Below are 19854 nucleotides of genomic sequence, written 5' to 3'. Positions count from 1 at the left end.
TGCTCCGTGGTGACCTAGATGGGTGGGATGGGGGTGGGTGGGAGGGAGGTCCAAGAGGGAGGGGATATATGTGTACATATAGTTGATTCATTTTGTTGTACAGAAGAAACTAACACAACATTGTAAAGCAACTCTACCCCAATTAAAAAAAAAACAAACAAACAAGATGAGTGGACAAAGGAGAAGTGCTATACATAGACAATGGACTATTACTCAGCAATAAAAAAGAATGAAATCTCAAAAAGAAAAAAAAGATCGCTTCTGAAGGTAAAGAGAAACCCTATTTTAGAATGCAGAGGGTACAGAAGATAATATGGAACTGAGTTGCTCTGAATAATAATGTAAAAGCTTTCCTTCACTTTGGGTGGAATGGTACCTCTGAGGTTAGAATGTGTCTTGGGTAATCGACCTAAGGTTGGGTGGGAGGTAAACTGGTTTTCTCTTCTTCTTGGCTCTCAGAGGTGTTAGGGGTTCCTAAAATCTAAAAACTATAACAATGCTTGGATTTACTGTTCTTTTCCTTCCAGGTACTTCCCTCTCATTATCTCAAGCCTCCTGCAAAGTCTTTTTTTAATGCCCCAGGTTGTTCTACCTGTGTTTGGGGAAACTCAAGGAAGTGTTTATATTTGAGAGAAAACAGTATGGAGAGAAGCCAGGCAGGGTAACAAAAAATGAGGACAGCTTTGGGAAGTATACAACCTTCCTGGAAGATCCCAAGAATTCTGGGGAGAGAGCTATGTACAATGCTGGGATTCCCTCAGTCAAGCACAGTGAGGCATTAACCAATTGCTATCTGGGCACTCAAGGGAAGGGTGAGCCCTGACAGATGGAGACAGTGGGGAGTGTCTGATTGCACTTACTTTTTTAGAAACACTCTTCATCCAGGTTTTAACATAAGGCATCCACTTCAGTTCTTCAGGATCCACAAACACCATCCCACACCTACTGACTGTCGCAGGAGAGGCAACCTTTAGATCTTGCACCTAAAATTGAAAAAAGTCGAACAGGAAATGACTAACATGATACTTCCTTATTCCTCTAAATTCAACGTTAAGGAATCACACATTTAAAGTTTAAGTTAACACTGTAAGGCTTTGTGTGGAAGAGAATGGGGGAGCTATAAGTGATTAAAAATGGAGAAGAAAAGTTAAGTGAGGAGTAAGGAGAAAAAAAATATAGAAGGATATTGTCAAATCCTTATGGGAAGGTATAAATATTTCTTTTCCCTTCTTTTTGTTTTTCTTCTTATCTTTTTCATTCTTATATCCAATACCTAGCTTAATATCCAGGACATAGTAGGTATTCAATTAATGTTTGATGAATGAATACAGAAGGGGTGGTATCTTCCATAATATTTTGTAGCTGTATTTGGCCCACATTCCTTTTCCAATCCCATCACCAAATATTCATACCACAGAGGGATGATTTATTCATCTTAAATTTATTCATCTTAAAAAAAAAAAAATATATATATATATATATATATATATATATATATTTACTGCCTCCAAAGGAAAAGAAACAAGTGCTTGGGAAGCTAGAATTTATTGTATTTCCTGTTTATAGAGAGACAGAAACATTTGAGAGACTTTGGTTGTCAGAATGGACAATCTATTATAAAAGGACAATTTGGTAAATATTTAGTATGTAAACAAAACACCATGGTAGGCCTTACAGATAGTCAATGGTACATCAGTAAGAGAAAAAAAATTAATGATGGTATGTTAATCTAATGAACGATTTCACTCCACAGTAAGGAATATGCAATTTACCTCAAAAAGCATGTGGACTTGAGGTGTGAGTTTAATCCTCTCACTGTTAGCCAGGCAAAGCATCTTGTTGTCATCCAGGACTGTATTCATATTTTCAATCCAAAGAGCATCTACTGGCCCATCACTGATGATCCATTTATGGTCTTCTGAAGTATCATTCACAGCTGCTCGGACACTTAGTGCCATCAAACCATCCTTCCACTCTAAGGTTATGTTATTAACTTCACCATATAATTCACCCATTGTAATTGATTTAGGATTAAGAACATATGTTTTAACTGATTGGTAAAAGGGATTGTCTACACCAAGTTTTCGCAAATTCCCTAAAGTTTCTGCTAGTATTTGGTAAACTGTTGTCTTGCCACCTCCTGTTGGCCCTACTAACATAACACCATGCCTTACTAGCATGGTTTCATAGAACTGTATCACTTTTTTAACCATACATGTCTCAGGCTGAAGATTTTGTCTCTTCATGACATCTATAATTGTTGACTGCAATATACCATAATCGTGTTCTGGAATTTGGACTCCAGGAAAAAGGTCAGATATGATTCCACTGTAAAAAATAAAATAAAATAAGTTAGGAACCACTGGTCATTGATATTTCCCCATGTTTGTTACAATTAATTTATTAAACATTACTATGGCTCCTATTTTTCTCATTATCTTTGCTTCTGAACACACAGTACTAGATTATCCTGTGTGTTATACCAGAATCTATCATTTCTCTGATATTGTGCATGATTTTGTTTGTTTCTTGTACAGTAGACCAATGTTCTTAAATATATTGGGAGCTTTTTGAGGTAGGGAATATTTCTTACATTTTTGTATTATACACAGTATGTGGCATAGTACCAAACATATAGGTGACAAATTTAACAGTTTATTTTAAAAATTATATTTATATCTCAACTTTTCCCAAAAGCACTTATGTGTGCTTATAATGGTATATAAATATTCAGAAAAATAAGATGGAAATAGAAATAGAAAACTAGTCCTACATAAAAAAGGAAGTAAAGGAAAAATGGACTGTTTCTGTAGGAAACAGTTAATATGGGATGGTTCTATGGGTAAAAAAGAAGCTAAACTCCCACCTTACACTACATAACACAAAAACATTTGAGAGGCAGTAAAAAACTTAATATAAAATGACAAGAAAAGTACAAGATGAGGGAGATCAAGATGGTGAAGTAGGAGGATGTGAGCTCATCTCCCTCCATGAACACATCAAAAATACATCTACATGTGGAGCAGCTCTCACTGAAAACAAACTGGAGACTGGCAGAAAGACTCCTCTACAGCCAAATTGTAAAGAAAGATCCACACAGAGTCAGGTAGGAAGGGAAGAGAAAGAGCGATTAGGTTGGTACCTGTGCCTGTTGGAGGGGACACACAAGAGGCAGGGAATTACATGGGCTTGGAGGTCCTCCCTGGCGACTGAGGGGTTTGACCCACATTGGGCACTGCAGTCCTGGGGGCTGACACTGGGAAGACAAGTCCTCTTAGCTGGTTTGAAAGCCAGTGGGCCTACCAGCAGAGCTGTAAGAAACCTAGACTCCACTTGTGAGGGGTGTACACATGGTTGTTTACTCCCAAGAACAAGGGGGAGGAAACAAAATGAAACTGCCTGGGGCTCTGGCTGGTTTCCCACAACCCCCGTCTTCCCCCTTGTGCCCTGGCCCATGCTGAGCACCTGCTCCAGCACTGCTAGCTCTAGTGCAGCTCCCCACTAGGGTGAAGGCTGCCATTGCCAAGGAGAGTGTGTAGTTAGGGGGAAGGAGTGGGTTTGGACCCAGCACTGCGTCTGAACAGGGCAAGGGAGGCTATTGCTGGAGCTTATGGAGGCAGTGGATCGTGAGAGGCCTGGAACTCTGATGTGTTGGGATCACCCCAGTACTTGCCCCAACCTGCACTTGGCATCCAGTCCAGCCCTTCTCACTCAGCACTGCTCCTCTAGAGTAAAGGTGCTGATGCTGGGAGGGGTGGATCACACACTTAGAGGGAATAGAACCAGCTCAGACCCAACCTCAGGGCTTCTGCTTCAGCACCTTGGGACCTGCCTCTGCCCTTCACAGGGCAAGTGTTGTTGACCACTGAGCATAAGAGAAGCCCTAGTTCACACCTGACTCTGGCTCTAGCCCCTCCGTTTCCAGCCCCACTTCCCACCAGGGATTGCTGCCAGTACACCCTGGGGGAAGATGTCACCTGTGCTTACTTCAGATTCAGCTCTCCCACCAAAACCACTGGGCACATTGCAGACTGCATATGGGGTCTTACATAAGGACATCCTTAAAAGACTGGGATAGGTAACTCTTTCACCTAATTTCATATAGACAGAGAAAGTTAAGCTAAACGAGAAGTCTGAGGACTTTGTTTCAAATGAAAGAATAAGAAAAGAAATCTAAAATAACAACTAATGAAACAGAGACAAATAGTTTATCAGATAAAGAGTTCAAAGTACTAGTGATAAGAATGCTAACTGAACTAGGGAAAAGAATAGATGAACACAGTGAGAATTATAATAAGGAACTAGAAAACCCAAATAAGGAAACAGATATCCAGGTACAGGAAGCACAGAGAGACTCAAACAAGATGAATCCAGAGACCCACACCGAGACATATCATGATTAAATGGCAAAAGTTACATATAAGGAGAGAATTCTAAAGGCAGCAAGAGGAAAACAAAGAATCACATACAAGAGAATTCCCTTGAGGCTACCAGCGGATTTTTCTGCAGAAACTTGCAGGCAGAAGGGAGTGGCATGTTATATTTAAAATGCTGAAAGTGCTTAACTACGTGCTGGGTAGAGTATCCTACAACCTAAGATACTCTACCCAGCAAGATTATCATTTGGAATTGAAGGAGAGATAAAGAACTTCTCAGAAAAGCAAAAACAAAAAGAGTTCATCAATACTAAACCTACCCTAAAAGAAATGTTACAGGATCTTCTCTAAGTGGAAAAGAAAAGGCTACAACAAGAAGTAAAAATTTGTAGGGAAGGAAAAATCCTACTAGTAAGGGCAAATATATAGTTAGGGCTGTGGATCAATCACTTAAATAAGCTAGTGCAAAGATTAAAAAACAAATTGTAAAATCAACTATATTACAGTAAACGTGAAGGGATAAACATGAAGATGTAAAATATGACATCAAAACCACAAAATGTGGGGGAGGGGAATAAAAAAATGTAGATCTTTTAGAAGGCGTTTGAATTTAAATGGCTATCAGTTTAAAACAAGTAGATATAGTTATAGGTCAACATATATAAACAGCATGGTAACCACAAATCAAAACTTACAACAGATACACAAAAACAAGAAAGAAAGGAACACAAGTATACCACTAAAGAAAATCAGCAAACCACAAGGGAAGAAACAAAAAGAAGAAGAAAAGAACAGAGAAGAACTACAAAACAACCATAAAACAAGTAATAAAATGGCAATAAGTACGTAACAATTAATAATCACTTTAAATGTCAATGGACTAAATGTTTCAATAAAAAAGATATAGGGTGGCTGATTGGATACAAAAACAAGACCCATCTACATGCTGCTTACAAGAGACTCACTTCAGAGCTAAAGACACACACAGACTGAAAGTTAGGGGATGGAAAAAGATGTTTCATGTAAATGGAAATGACAAGAAAGCTGGGGTAGCAATACTCAGGCAAAATAGACTTTAAAACAAAGTCTATAACAAGCAATATAGAAGGACATTATTAATGATAAAAGGGTCAATAAAAGAAGAGCACGTTACACTCATTAACATATATGCATCCAATACAGGAGCACCTAAATATTCAAAGAGAATGTTAACAGATATAAAGGGAGCTATTGCCAATAATAGTAGGGGATTTTAATACCTCACTTATATCAATGGACAGATCATCCAGACCAAAACAACAACAACAACAACAACAACAAGGACACAGTTGTCTTAAACGATACATCATACCAGTTGGACTTATAGATATCTACAGGACACTCCATCCAAAAACAGCAGAATACACATTCTTTTCAAGTGCACATGCAATATTCTCCAAGATTGATCATGTGCTAGGCCACAAAAATAAGTCTCAACAAATTTAAGAGGACAGAAATTATATCAGGCACTTTTTCCTGATCACAATGGTATAAAACTAGAAATCAGTTACAGGAAGAAAAATGGGAAAAACACAAACTCATGGAGACTAAACAACATGCTAATAAGAAAGCAATGGGTCAACGAAGAAAGCAAAGAGGAAATCAGAAAATACCTTGAGGCAAATGAAAATTTAAAAAATAACTTTCCAAAATCTATGGGACACAACAAAAGCAGTTCTAAAGGGGAGGTGTATAGTGATACAGGCAAGAAAAATCTCAAATAAACAACCTAACCTACCATCTAAAGAAATCAGAAAAAGGAGAAGAAACGAAGCCCAAAGTCAGCAGAAGGAAGGAAGTAATAAATATCAGAGAGGAAATAAATATAATTGAAAAAACAAACAAACAATAGAAAAGATCAATGAAACCAAGAGCTGTTTCTTTCAAAAGATAAACAAAATTGATAAATCTTTAGCCAGGTTCATTAAGGAAGAAGATAGAGGAACCAAATAAAAAAATAAGAAATGAAAGAGAGGAATATACAACTGAACTCATAGAGATACAAAAAATCATAAGAGAATGCTATGAACAATTACACGCCAATGAACTGGACAATGTAGAAGAAATGGATAAATTTCTAGAAACATATAATCTTCCAAGACAGAATCAGGATGAAATAGACAACATAAACAGACTATCACTAGATGTGAAATTGAATCTGTAATTAAAAAAAAAAATCTTGCTACAAAAAAAGTTCAGGACCAGATGGCTTCATGGGGAAATTCTATCAAACATACACAGAAGAGCTAATAGCTATCTTTCTCATACTATTCAAAAAAGTTGAAGAGGAGGGAACAGTCACAAATTTATTCTATGAGGCTACTATTACATGATACCAAAACTAGACAAAGACACTAAAAAAAAAAAAGAAAATTACAAGCCAATACTTCTGATAATATACATGCAAAGATTCTCAACAATGATACATCTTTTTTTTTGTTTTGTTGTTTTTTTTTTAACATCTTTATTGGAGTATAATTGCCTTACAATGGTGTGTTAGTTTCTGCTTTATAACAATGATCAAGTTGGATTTATTCCAGGAAGGCAAGAATGGTTTGATATTTGCAATTCAATCAATGTGATACACCATATTAACAAAAAAGAGGAAGAATAAAAATCACATAATCATCTCAATAGCCACTGAAAAAGCATTTGACAAAATTCAAAATCCATTCACGATAAAAACTCTCAAGAAACTGGATATAGAGGGAACATATCTCAATATAGTAAAAGCCATTTATGACAAACCCACAGCTAACATCATACTCAATGGTGAAAAGCTGAAAACTTTTATTTTAAAATCACAACAAGATAAGTATGCCCAATCCTGTCACTTTTTTTTTTAAAGGGCTTCAAATGCTTGGCTTAAAAAAAAAAATTTATTTATTTATTTATTTATTTTTGGCTGTGCTGGGTCTTCATTTCTGTGCGAGGGCTTTCTCTAGTTGTGGCAAGCGGGGGCCACTCTTCATCACAGTGCGCGGGCCTCTCACTATCGCGGCCTCTCTTGTTGCGGGGCACAGGCTCCAAACGTGCAGGCTCAGTAGTTGTGGCTCATGGGCCTAGTTGCTCCGCAGCATGTGGGATCTTCCCAGACCAGGGCTCGAACCCGTGTCCCCTGCATTAGCAGGCAGATTCTCAACCACTGTGCCACCAGGGACGCCCTCCTGCAACTTTTATTCAACATAGTATTGGAAGTCTTAGTCACAGCAATCAGATAAGAAATAGAAATAAAAGGAATCAAAATTAGAAAAAAGAAAGTAAAAATGTTCACTTTCTGCAGATGACATCATATTATATACAGAAAATCCTAAAGACATAACCAAAAATCTACTAGAGCTCATCAATGAATTTGGTAAAGGTGCAGGATACAAAATTAATATACAGAAACATGTTGCATTTCTATACACTAACAACAATCTATTGGAAAGAGAAATTAAGAAAACAATCCCATTTACAATCACATGAAAAAGAATAAAATATCTAAGAATAAACCTACCTAAGGAGGTAAAAACCTGCACTCAGAAAACTATAAGAAACCGATGAAAGAAATTGAAGAAGACACAACAGATGGAAAGATATATTGTGCTCATGGATTAGGAGAATCAACATTGTTAAAATGACCATATTACCCCAAGGCAATCTATAGATTCGATGCAATCTCTCTCAAAATACCAATGGCATTTTTTCACAGTAATAGAACAAATAGTTTTATGATTTGTATGGAAACACAAAAGATCCCAAATAGCCAAAATAATCTTGAGAAAGAAGAAAAGACCTGTAGGTATCACACGCCCTGACTTTAGATTATATTAAAAAACTACAATAATCAAAACAGTATGGTACCGGCACAAAAACAAACTCATTGATCAATGAAACAGAATAGAGAGCTCAGAAATAAACTCACACACTTATGGTCAATTAATCTATGACAAAGGAGGCAAGCATATACAATGGCAAAAGACAGTCTCTTCAATAAGCGGGGCAGGGAAAACTGGACAGCTACACATAAAACAATGAAATTAGAACATTTTCTCACACCACATAAGAAATGAACTGAAAATGGATTAAAGACATAAATGTAAGACTGGAAACCATTAAAATCCTAGAAGAAAACATAGGCAGAATGCTCTTTGACATAAATTGTAGCAACATTTTTTGGATTTGTCTCTAAGGCAAAGGAAACAAAACCAAAAATAAACAAATGGGACCTACTTAAATTTAAAAGTTTTTGCACAGCAAAGGAAACCATCAACAAAATGAAAAGACAATGGGAGAATATTTGCAAATGATGAGGGGCTAATATCCAAAATATATAAATAGCTCATACAACACAATATCAAACAAACAAACCAATTAAAAAATGGGCAGAAGACCTGAATAGACATTTTTCTAAAGAAGACATACAGATGGCCAACTGGCACATGAAAATATGCTCAATATCACTAATCATCAGAGAAATGCCAATCTAAACCACAATGGGATATCACTTCACACCTGTCAGAATGGCAACCAACAAAAAGACCACAAACAACAAATGTTGGCGAGGATGTGGAGAAAAGGGAACACTTCTATACTCTTGGTGGGAAACTGGTGCAGCCAACTATGGAAAATAGTATGGAGGGTCCTTAAAAAACTAAAAATAGAACTACCATATTATCCAGCAATTCCACTCCTGGGTATAAATCCAAAGAAAATGAAAACACTAATTTGAAAAGCTACTTGTACCTCAATATTCACAGCAGTATTATTTACAATAACAAAGGTATGGAAGCAACCTAAGTGTCCACCAACAGATGGATGGATAAAGAAGATTTGGTATGTATATACGTTGGAATATTACTCAGCCATAAAAAGAATAAAATTTTGCCATTTGCAACAACATGGATAGATCTGGAGGGTATTATGCTTCGTGAAATAAGTCATACAGAGAAAGATAAATACCCTATGTTATCACTTATATATGGAATCTAAAAAATAAAACAAACTAGTGAATATAACAAAAGAAATAGAATCAAAGATATAGAGAACAAACGAGTGGTTATCAGTGGTGAGAGGGAAGGGGGAGGGGCAAGATAGGGGTAGGGGATGAAGAAGTACAAACTACTATGTATAAAACAAATAAGCTACAAGGATATATTGTTCAGCACAAGGAATATAGCCAATATTTTATAATAAATTTAAATGGAGTATAATCTATAAAAATATTGAATCACTATGCTGTACACCTGAAACTAATACAACATTGTAAATCAACTATACGTCGATAAAAAAAGAGCAAGGAAAAAAAGGTACTAGATGAAAATATAAGAGATGAACTTTACAACACTGTGTTAAGAAAGTCTACCTCAAAAAGATAAAAATTCTATAGCTTTAAAAAAAGTTGATAAAGTGAAAAAATAAAAACAAGCAAAAATCAAACTTCTGTGAGGCAAAAGGCTTTAAACATAAAGAGTGAATGATATACTTAGAGAATATTTCCAATTTTTAGACCAGATAAAGTTTATGATTTCCCACAAATTGCTAAGTAAAAGAGCACAACAGAATAATGCTCTAAGAATAATAAATATAAATGAGTAATGAACATAAGAAATGATGCTCAGTGTTACTAATAATTAAAGTAATGTACATAAAATAGGCTGCTATTTTGGTATCTCTCCCTCCAAAACATATAAAGAGATATGGGTATTTTCATAAAACTGTTTATATAAATGTAAAATGTCTTTGGAGGACATATTGATAGGATCTATCTAAATTTGCAACGTCCATACCCCATGATCTAGGAAATGTACTTCCTAGAATCTCACTCATAGCAATATCATAATTGTGCAAACATAACTGTATAGAAATTTTCATCATGTTCTGCCAAAAGTGAGTAGACACATGTTCTGGGTAACAGAAGATCTGATAGTGGATAGAGGCAAAGAGCCAGCAAGGTCATAAATGGGCATCCCAGGATGACAGATAAGCACCAGGGGTAATGGGCAACCAGTGTAGATCAGAGAGGAGGGTGAGGGCTCCAAGGAGACAAATTCAAGAGAATATTTTGTATGATTGAAGGTCATTTTTGTTTTTGTTTTTAGGAGATTTATATTCTGGCAGAATTTGAAATGAATTAGTGATAGATTTATAGAAAAGTAGGTAAAAGGAATAAAAAACAAAAATTAAGATAATATACGAAGGGAAGATGAAAAGCTAGATAATTTAATAACAGGGGAAAGATAGTGCATCTTTGGGTAACATTTATACCTCTATAATAAATTATGGAAATCCTGAATATTTAGCTCCATTTATATTGTTACATGACTACACAGAGAGGATGGGTGGAGGGGGAGAGGTGCGTGTGCATATCCTCATCTCTCTGTTAGTAACTTAACAGATAACATCTAAAACAGAAAAGTCATGAGATGGCATAAACGTGGTACTAAAAAATATGGAGGTTGTTGTAGAGCAGAAACTAGCACACCATTGTAAAGCAATTATACTCCAATAAAGATGCTAAAAAAATATGGAGGGAAATAGGAAAGAACGAATGAATGAATTGAAAAATGATTGCCTTTGGGAGGTGGGACGTGGTGAAGGGCAGGGAACTGTTGTTTTTCATGAGAGTAACTTATAATAGTATTTTATTTTAAAAACCACATACTTTTATGACTTGGATAAACATAAAACTAAATAATAAAAGTAGAAATAGATAAAAGCATCATATTTATGTGGGGGCCCAAATGTGCTTTTTTGGTTTGTTTGTTTGTTTTTGCGGTACGCGGACCTCTCACTGTTGTGGCCTCTCCCGTTGCGGAGCGTAAGCTCCGGACGCGCAGGCCCAGCGACCGTGGCTCACGGGCCCAGCCGCTCCGCGGCACGTGGGATCCTCCCGGACCGGGGCACGAACCCGTGTCCCCTGCATCGGCAAGCGGACTCTCAACCACTGCGCCACCAGGGAAGCCCTCTGCTTCTTTAGAGTCAGGAATTTCTCTTAGGTCAGGAATTTGTAACCAAATGCTAATTTGCATAGCATGCAGCTTGGTGATCAATATTTTGAAAAAAATAAATGATTGGATTGAGGCTAAAACTTTAGTATCTTTATTTAAACTAGTATTTTAAAAATTGCAATGTGTCTCTAGAAAAGATGATACCTTGTTAGAGGCAGGCATATCTGAAGATAAACTGTGCTTTACCTCTACACAGTAGCTATGCTTTATCTGTCACACCTAGAAATTTACCTGAATAGAACAGCATCATCTGTTAGGAATTTTGGTAAGTTAGAGTCTCGTAAAGCTCTTATCAATACCACATCTTCACTTAGGTCTGGGTTCTCTCTTTTTAAAGACCTAAATTTAAAGGAAAAGTTCAGATGACATTACAAGAACATAATATGGAACATGATTTCCCAAACCTGTGGGTCGGGGATTCTGCTTGCAGAAAGCTGTGGAGGGCACGCCGCTGCAGACTCCTGCTGGAAGGAGGGTACCATTTTCCCTTGCATGCTCAGTGTCTATTTCCAAGAGAGCACACGGACAAGTCAGGCACAGGCTACATAGCCTTGAGGAGAACGACAAGGACATTTTCTCAAGCTCCCCCCATCAATCCAGATTTTATCCAACCTGTATTTACAATTCCCTGAATACATCATGATGATTCATATCCCTGTGACTCCCTTTTCTCTTATCCCAGAATGCTCTGCTTTGGTCTTTTGCTGGCTCTTATTTTTCTTTCAAAACCCAGCTCAGACATTCCCTCCTCTAGAAAGTCCCTCCATCCCCTGCCAACGAACCCGGGGCACAGCCCCATGGTTGCCCTCACACATTATATTCGAGATGACTGCTCCTTTGTCTGTCTTGCCCGTGGGCTGTAGTTGTGTTCTCTGAATACAAGCGTGTCTCAACTCCTCAGTATCCCTCTTCCTTTCATGGCAATCCTATAAAGAGGAGAAATACTGTATCTAGGAGGTTGAAAGAAGGAACAGAGGGTAGAAAGGCAGGGAGATTTGTGCAGAAGCCAGGCAGAAGGGGTCCTGTGTGGACGGAGCTTGAGCCAGCGAGTCACGGCCTGAGAGGAAGGACCAGACAGAAGACAGATTCCCTCAGAGACTCTGGACAAGCTGGGGATGCCACAGGTGGGCGTGTCAAGAGGTGATAAAGAGAGAAGCTGGGGCCTGAGAAGAGAAAAGACTCTTGCTCTACTAGGAACTAGAAAGAAGCTCAGCCTTGGACCAAACTGTAAAGAGAGAGGGGGCGTCTAGGATAAAAGCTTGGACTGCAGATGGAATGATGAAACTGAAGTATGCTTTGTCAGGTGATGTGTATGACTCAATTAGTGTATCTGCATAACAAACTATGTCTTTTAGGTCTCGTCATCCTAGCTCATGGTGGTAAAGCCTTTTGTATACTGAAACCCATTGTATGTGATGAGTTCAGGGGAAACAAAAGTTACCCAAAGCCTAGTGGAGACTCAGGTTTGGTCTGGGGGCAGCTATGTTGGTTCTCACAGTGAAGGCCTTGGGATGAAGAGAGATGCCCCATTTCACTGTGGCAGGGGGGTGTCAAGGTAAGCATGATGACAACAGCAGCAGCTAACATTTATTAATCACTTGCTATGTTGCTTTAAGAGCCATCTGTGAATTACTCATGAAATGCAAGTGATGACGTGGTTGGAAACATGACTCTTGCCCACTTTGGTTTCTTACCCAGCCATGACCAGTACAGACTTCACGGCTCTCATGCCAAAGTCATAGTGATCCTGCTGAGAGAGCTGTTCACTGCAAAGCTTATACATCTGAGTCATTTTTCTTGCTAATATTTTACTGGATTCAAATCCTTCAGAATAGAGAATTACCTAGAATGGAAAAATATAATGCAGGGTCTATTATATTATATTGATAACAACATATTGGCTTAATACCAATGTATTCAAAATCTACTTTAGGTATTATACTCTATCTCTCCAAGTTGTTATACCCTTTAAGAAGGAAATGTAAAGATTGAAGGGAAAAAGGTTTTGTGCCACAAAGTGGAAGGTGGGATATTATATGGGGATGTCTGGGCACTGATTCTGCTTTCTTTTGACAGATGAAGATGTGGTCTTGGTGACATTTGGTTCGAGGAGAAGCAGAGCCCACTGTGAAAATGTTCACATCGCGGAGGCTGGATGGTGCTGTGAGTATAAATGCAAGACTTGGGTAGAAATGCAAGACTTGAGCTTCCCTGATCTGACTGTCAGTGATGCACTCCCTTTAGGCTCCCTGGGAGTCAAGGGAAGCTACACAAAGATTTGTAGCCTCTCCCCTGCCCTAGGAGGCCACCTTGCCTCCGACAAGTTTCTGCGCCCTTGGTTAAATAAATCAGTGATGATAGTGGAGGTGGGTGTGGACACTTCCTTCAACCCATAATCTACTCAAATCACTGCAGTGGGCCTCGGAATTGTGATTTGAGATAATGCAGAGATTTCGTACTGGTGTCTGTTTTTTTCATTCCTCTATCACTACCTATTAGCACAGTACTCTGTGCACTGCAGGTGATGAAAAATATTTACTGATGACAGACTCTGATTCATTTAATCTGTAACAACAATAGGAATAGCACTCAGAAGACTGGATTTTTAAATTTCTCCAATTAATTACTGAGTAATATAACAATAGGACAAAACGTGAGATGTGAACACAATGTTGGACTGAGTTCCAAACCTGGTTTTCTTCCTACCAGCTTTGGACAATGAGCAAGTCATTTATTGTCCTGTCCAGAGAGGGGTCTGGAGTGAAGAGGCCACCTGCTTTAACTGCCCACCACCCCATCTTACCCACAGAGGACACTGGGGGACTCATGAGATGCTGTAGGCATTATACTAATAAAAGTTATACTTTTTCTAATGATAGGATTTGGCATGGTCTATTCTATTCTTAGGCAATTACTTTTAATTCACGTAGAGGAATTTTTTTTTTTTTTTTTTTTTTTTTTGCGGTACGCGGGCCTCTCACTGCTGTGGCCTCTCCCGTTGCGGAGCGCAGGCTCCGGACGCGCAGGCTCAGCGGCCGTGGCTCACGGGCCCAGCCGCTCCGCGGCATGTGGGATCTTCCCGGACCGGGGCACGAACCCGTGTCCCCTGCATCGGCAGGCGGATTCTCAACCACCATCGGCAGGCGGACTCTCAACCACTGCGCCACCAGGGAAGCCCAGAGGAATATTTTAAATTAGCTGTTGTCAGGAATTTATTAGCCACAGGAGTAATATGTACTTTCTGAGAAGCTCCGTTCTAAAAGGGGTAGCATCCCTTGCTGTGAAATACAGCACCGAGCACGAGGGGCCTTCCGGAGTCCTGTAAACATCCTATGTATTGGTCTTGGTGATCACACAGGTGAATACATGTGTAAGGATTCACTCTGTTGTACCCTTATGATCTGTGCCTTTTACTATATATAAATTATACCTCGGTACAAAGTGCCAAGAAAAATACATATAAAATTTAATACACTGGGTGTTAACTAGTATGAAGAAACAAAAAAAAAGTTTAAACAGAAAGATTCCTAGACAGATACAGAAGGAACAAATACAATCATAAATAATTAGCTTATTAATGATTCTCTTTTTTGACTAAGTTGATACAGACTAGAAACAAATCCCTGCCCTCCATCATTAGTGATTAGTATTGCTTTTACTTAACATCCCTTGACTCTAATAAAAAAAATAATGCAGCAAGAGAAGTGAGAATAATACAGTCTTTTTAGAATAATCTAGACATTTTAATTCCTAGAGACAAACTGATGAACCCCAATGAACTGGTTAATTAAACTTACTTATTCATTCCAGTTTTGGGGGCTTACTATATTCCAGATACCATCCTGGGCTTTAGGGATATAGCAGTTACACACATACACACAAACACACACGCGCACACACACACACACACACACAGAGAACAAAACATTCTATGTGGTAACGATCATCTCTACACACTTAAGAGGAAACAATACTGTATAACCTTGGCTAGACTGCATTCATAAGGGAAACTTTCTACCACAATAATCAAATACTAAATAAAAGAAACAAGCTTAAGTTTTTGCTGCTTTATAATGTGAAGCTCACCTCTGCAATCAATGCATAATTTGGAACCATCATCGCAAAGGGTCTAAACAGGGCTTTCAAATTATCTGGCAACTCGGTTCTGCCTGCATATCCAGGATTCATTGTGATGAAGGCTGCACAAGTCATAACCAACTTTATTTCCCGCCCCTCAAATATGAATCTAGAGAGCTGTTGAAGGGAAAGAGAAAATATAAGTTAACACGTCCCCTGACATTTGTAAATTCTTTCCCATAACTACTACTCGAATACAAAACTTGTGTAACATGCATTCAAGCAAAGACTACTGAATCCTGCTGTTGGGAATGTTTCCCTCCTGATTCTGTCCTGCCCACTCCCAATCTCTTCCGGGCTACGTGCTTCCTGCTCTCCGCCTTCCTGCCTCTGCCTTGCCCCAGGTGTCTCTGCCTTCCTGGCCCAGACCTGTAATCTTCTAGGCCTCAACATCTTTCGCTGAGACTCCTCAATTCAACTTAGATTTAATGGCCACTAAACCTTCTCCACCACCACTTTCTGGAGTCCCTAAGAAATTCGAATCTGATCTTAGTCCTTGAGTGGTTGAGGCCTCACTGTTAGAGTCATTGGAATTACCCCTTCACTTTCATTCAACAGCAAACACCCATTGAGCATCTGTGCCAGGTAGGCAATGGGTTAGGAATGGGCATACAGAGCCCTTGAGAAACTCCGGGGCTTGTTGTGTAGAGTTAGACCCAGGACCATGACCATGCAGTGCAATCGATGGTATAGTGGAGGTGTGTGCAGAGCCCGCAGGGAGCAAAGCTCACAGGAGGAGCAGGGAAGCCCGTGTGAGACCTGAAGAATGAAGAGGGCATTTCCCATAGATGAACAGGGCAGCCATTCCAGTCAAAGGGAGCAGGAACAAGAAACAGCATTGCATGTTCAGGGAATGGCCAGCTATTCACTTTGCTAAAGGGTAAAGTTCTAGGAGGAAAGTGTAAGTAGGCTGGGGCCTGAGCATCATAAATCTTGCATGCTCAGCTAAAAAATTTAGATTTTGTTCCATGGATGGGCGGAACCAGAGAGCTTTGAGCAGAGTGATAGGACCAAAGATGGCATTGGACAGGTTAGACAAACTACAGACAGGGGGACCAGTAGGAAGTGTTATTGGGGAGATGAGGAGAGCCAGAATTAGGGAGTTCTTATTGGAGATGAGAGAGATCTAGGAGATAAAATTGAATGGACTTAGTGATGGCTTAGATTCTGGGGTTGATGGCAATGGGAAAAATTCAAGATGAATTCCAGGATTCTGGGTGGGTGACTGGATGAAGGGACTATATTCAGTTACAAAGAATACAGGGGAAGACCATGATGGAGCTGAGGTGATGTGTCATAGCCTGGAGGAGAACGTGCTGGACCCCACAGATGGAGACCCCAGTCCTGCTGCTGTTAAATGGCTTTTGTGTTATTCAAGCTTGTAAATTGCTGTGCTTTAGTTTCTTCATGTATTCTGGGGGGCATATTCTACTCCGACTATCTCATCTGACCACTGGCAAAGTCAAGGGTGAGATTTGGTTAGTTTCAGATGTCCTCCTATCTTCCTTTCACCTCACATGGTTGCTCTCCAGTTGGCAACGCTTCAAGGCTGCCTGCGTTCTCTCTGGTTCCTTCTCCCTTGCTCCCGAGGCTTTGCTAAGCATGCTAAGCGCTCAGGATGGTGATAACGACTGACATTATGTTATATCTGGTGGTCCCTGATTTTAATGCAGGCCTCCCAGAGGGTGTGTAGTTGGAGGAGCATGGACCTCACGGTCACACAGATTTAGATGTGTGTCTTGGTTCTATGTTGTTCCCAGAAATGTTTTAATTTCTCTGAATCTTTTTGACCTGTAGCTTGGGAAAACGTCATCTACTTCACATTGGTTTGGTGTGAAGATGAAATAAGTGTAAAGTACAATGACGTGTACAATTTAGTAGCTGGTAAAAGTCCAATTTCTGCTTTCTTTTTACTTGTTCTATAATACGCTTTTTTGCAGAGGTGATAGAATATTTAACAGCTCTTTAGCAGGGCACTTTCTGATGAGAATGGCCCTGTCCCTAGAGCGGGAGCTGGGTCCAGAGGCCCCCTTGGTAGGTCAGGATGAACCCTTGTGGCTGGATCCTGAGGAGGTCTGAGACTTTTCAGGTAGGGGCCAAGGTAATGGTGGGGACCTTCCAGGGGCTCGAGGCAGTGACTATTTAAATATTAAACAACTGGCAAGGCTGTTCTGGTTTGTACTGGCTGAACATCAATCTGCCCTTTGGTGACTTCATGACATAATCTCACAAGGTCAACACAGAGCGGTAGGGGACTTGGTCACATCCTTCACTGCCATCACCTTCCCAGTACAAAACCCTTCTCCAGAAACATGCTCATATGGGCTAAATCAGATTTTAAATAGTGAGGCCATTTTAATATCTTCATCTGGCCCTACACTCCTTGGCTTTTCCAGTCCAGTAAGTTCTGGAGAGTCAAGGTCCCCCTGGGTTTTCCAGGACTCCTCTCTCATTTTTCTACCAGCAATAGACTGGGACTAGGGGCCATGAGGAAGGCAGTAGAGCCTAGATGAAGCAGCATTAGAGAAACCTAGCAGAGAAGTATATGTCAAAGGCAAGAATAAGAAAGGTGAGGAGGAAAAGAGGAGTGGAGGAGAAAGGGACAGGGAGTACAAGAGTGTGTGTGTGTGTGTGTGTGTGTGTGTGTGTGTGTGTGCATGTGCACGTGTGTTGAGGGTGGGAAGAACAAGGTTCCATGAGGCCAGGGACTGAGTCTCACCAACTCTGTATCCTCAGGTCCCAGCACAATGTCTGCCATACAGTTGTTTCTCTGTGTTGCCTGGATGAGCAATTAATTCATCCAACTAAGTCCTGTTGCTGTAATACTCACCAATGACACTGGAAACTTGGAATACATAGGCTAAAGTTAGCACTGTCTTTCCTAAGGTGCAACATGCTGTAAATTCATTATGAACTTAGAAACGTGATCTCCACAGACAACTGACCAGCGCCTTACCTTTGCAGCTTTGGCATTCCTGATGGTAATGAGCTGCTGTGCTATGACTGACAAAACTTCTATGTCAATTCGATTAAATTCATCAAAGCAGCACCAGGCCCCTGACTGTGCCAGACCACTGAAAAAGCGCCCCATCATCTGAAATCAAAATACATTCAACTATATATTGTAGAGTTGAACTCTTTCAAAAGTTAAATTTTGAGCTGAAATAGTAAAAGGAAAATAGGTGGTATCTGGAAATCAGCAATGACTTTATGTGACTCCTGGTCTTATGTCAGAAGTTAACACCTTTCTCTAAGAGGAACTATCTTTTTGTCTTCTCTATAAATGATTTGAACCTAATTTTTACTTTTAAATAAAATGACAATCTGACCAATTTTCCTACTTTTTCATAACCTCTGTTCACCTATGTAAATACTTCACAGGTTCCTAAAGAAGCTAATACCTAGAATAGACACACTTAATGACTTAAGAAAACCTTGAAAAACTTTACTGGTAGAAGCTTTCATTATCTTTACCAGGTACTACACATGGCAGACAACAAATAGGAACCACTGGGCAGAAGCACAGCTGCACAGGGTAATGTAATGGTTGTTAATTTCTTCTACAGCAGAATCTTAACGGTGGAGGAGAATGAATATGTACTTGTGGAATTCGACACAGGAAAGTTCCTTTAGAGACTTGAATTTGGGGTTAAGCATTTTTACAAATATTGCATTATACCATCTCTATCTCTTTAAAAATAGAGCTAATGTTTTTTTTTTGTTTGTTTCAAGATGGTCCACTGAGCATATACTGCTACCATCCCTTCCTCCTAAATGCCCATGAATGACAGAAAGGTAGAACTCTCTCCATTTCTGTATCTACACTTATACCTGTACCTGCTTGATAAAAGTATAATGGGAAGGGAAACCAGCAGCAGGAAGAAAGTTTCTCCAAAGAAGATATACAGATTGCCAAGAAATACATGAAAGGATGTCCAACATTAGTAATCATTAGAGAAATGCAAATCAAAACTACAGTGTGGTATCACCTCACACCGGTCAGAATGGCCATCAACAAAAATCTACAAATAAATGCTGGAGAAGGTGTGGAGAAAAGGGTAGCCTCTTGCACTGTTGGTGGGAGTGTAAATTGATACAGCCACTATGGAGAACAGTATGGAGGTTCCTTAAAAAACTACAAATAGAACTACCATATGACCCAGCAATCCCACTACTGGGCATATACCCTGAGAAAACCATAATTCAAAAAGAGTCATGTACCAAAATGTTCATTGCAGCTCTATTTACAATAGCCAGGACATGGAAGCAACCTAAGTGTCCATCAACAGATGAATGGATAAAGAAGATGT

The 19854-nt window shown here is 39.3% G+C and overlaps 1 protein-coding gene across 1 annotated transcript in view; it reads right to left on the bottom strand.

Annotated features, from left to right (window-relative positions):
• DNAH6 (dynein axonemal heavy chain 6) overlaps window positions 1-19854 on the bottom strand; it is a 300028-nt gene that overhangs the window by 137283 nt on the left and 142891 nt on the right. Inside the window, exons 30-35 of the mRNA XM_024129964.2 lie at window positions 18501-18638; window positions 15494-15661; window positions 13102-13250; window positions 11639-11746; window positions 1773-2328; window positions 861-983 (exon numbers count right to left, since the gene is read on the bottom strand). Of these exons, the coding sequence (XP_023985732.1) occupies window positions 861-983; window positions 1773-2328; window positions 11639-11746; window positions 13102-13250; window positions 15494-15661; window positions 18501-18638 (1242 nt within the window). The remainder of the gene's footprint in view (window positions 1-860; window positions 984-1772; window positions 2329-11638; window positions 11747-13101; window positions 13251-15493; window positions 15662-18500; window positions 18639-19854) is intronic.

Source organism: Physeter macrocephalus, chromosome 12, assembly GCF_002837175.3.
Source record: "Physeter macrocephalus isolate SW-GA chromosome 12, ASM283717v5, whole genome shotgun sequence".
Lineage (NCBI taxonomy): Eukaryota > Metazoa > Chordata > Mammalia > Artiodactyla > Physeteridae > Physeter > Physeter macrocephalus.
The sequence above is the reverse complement of the archived record's forward strand: the minus strand, read 5'-3'. Positions and strand labels throughout refer to the sequence as shown.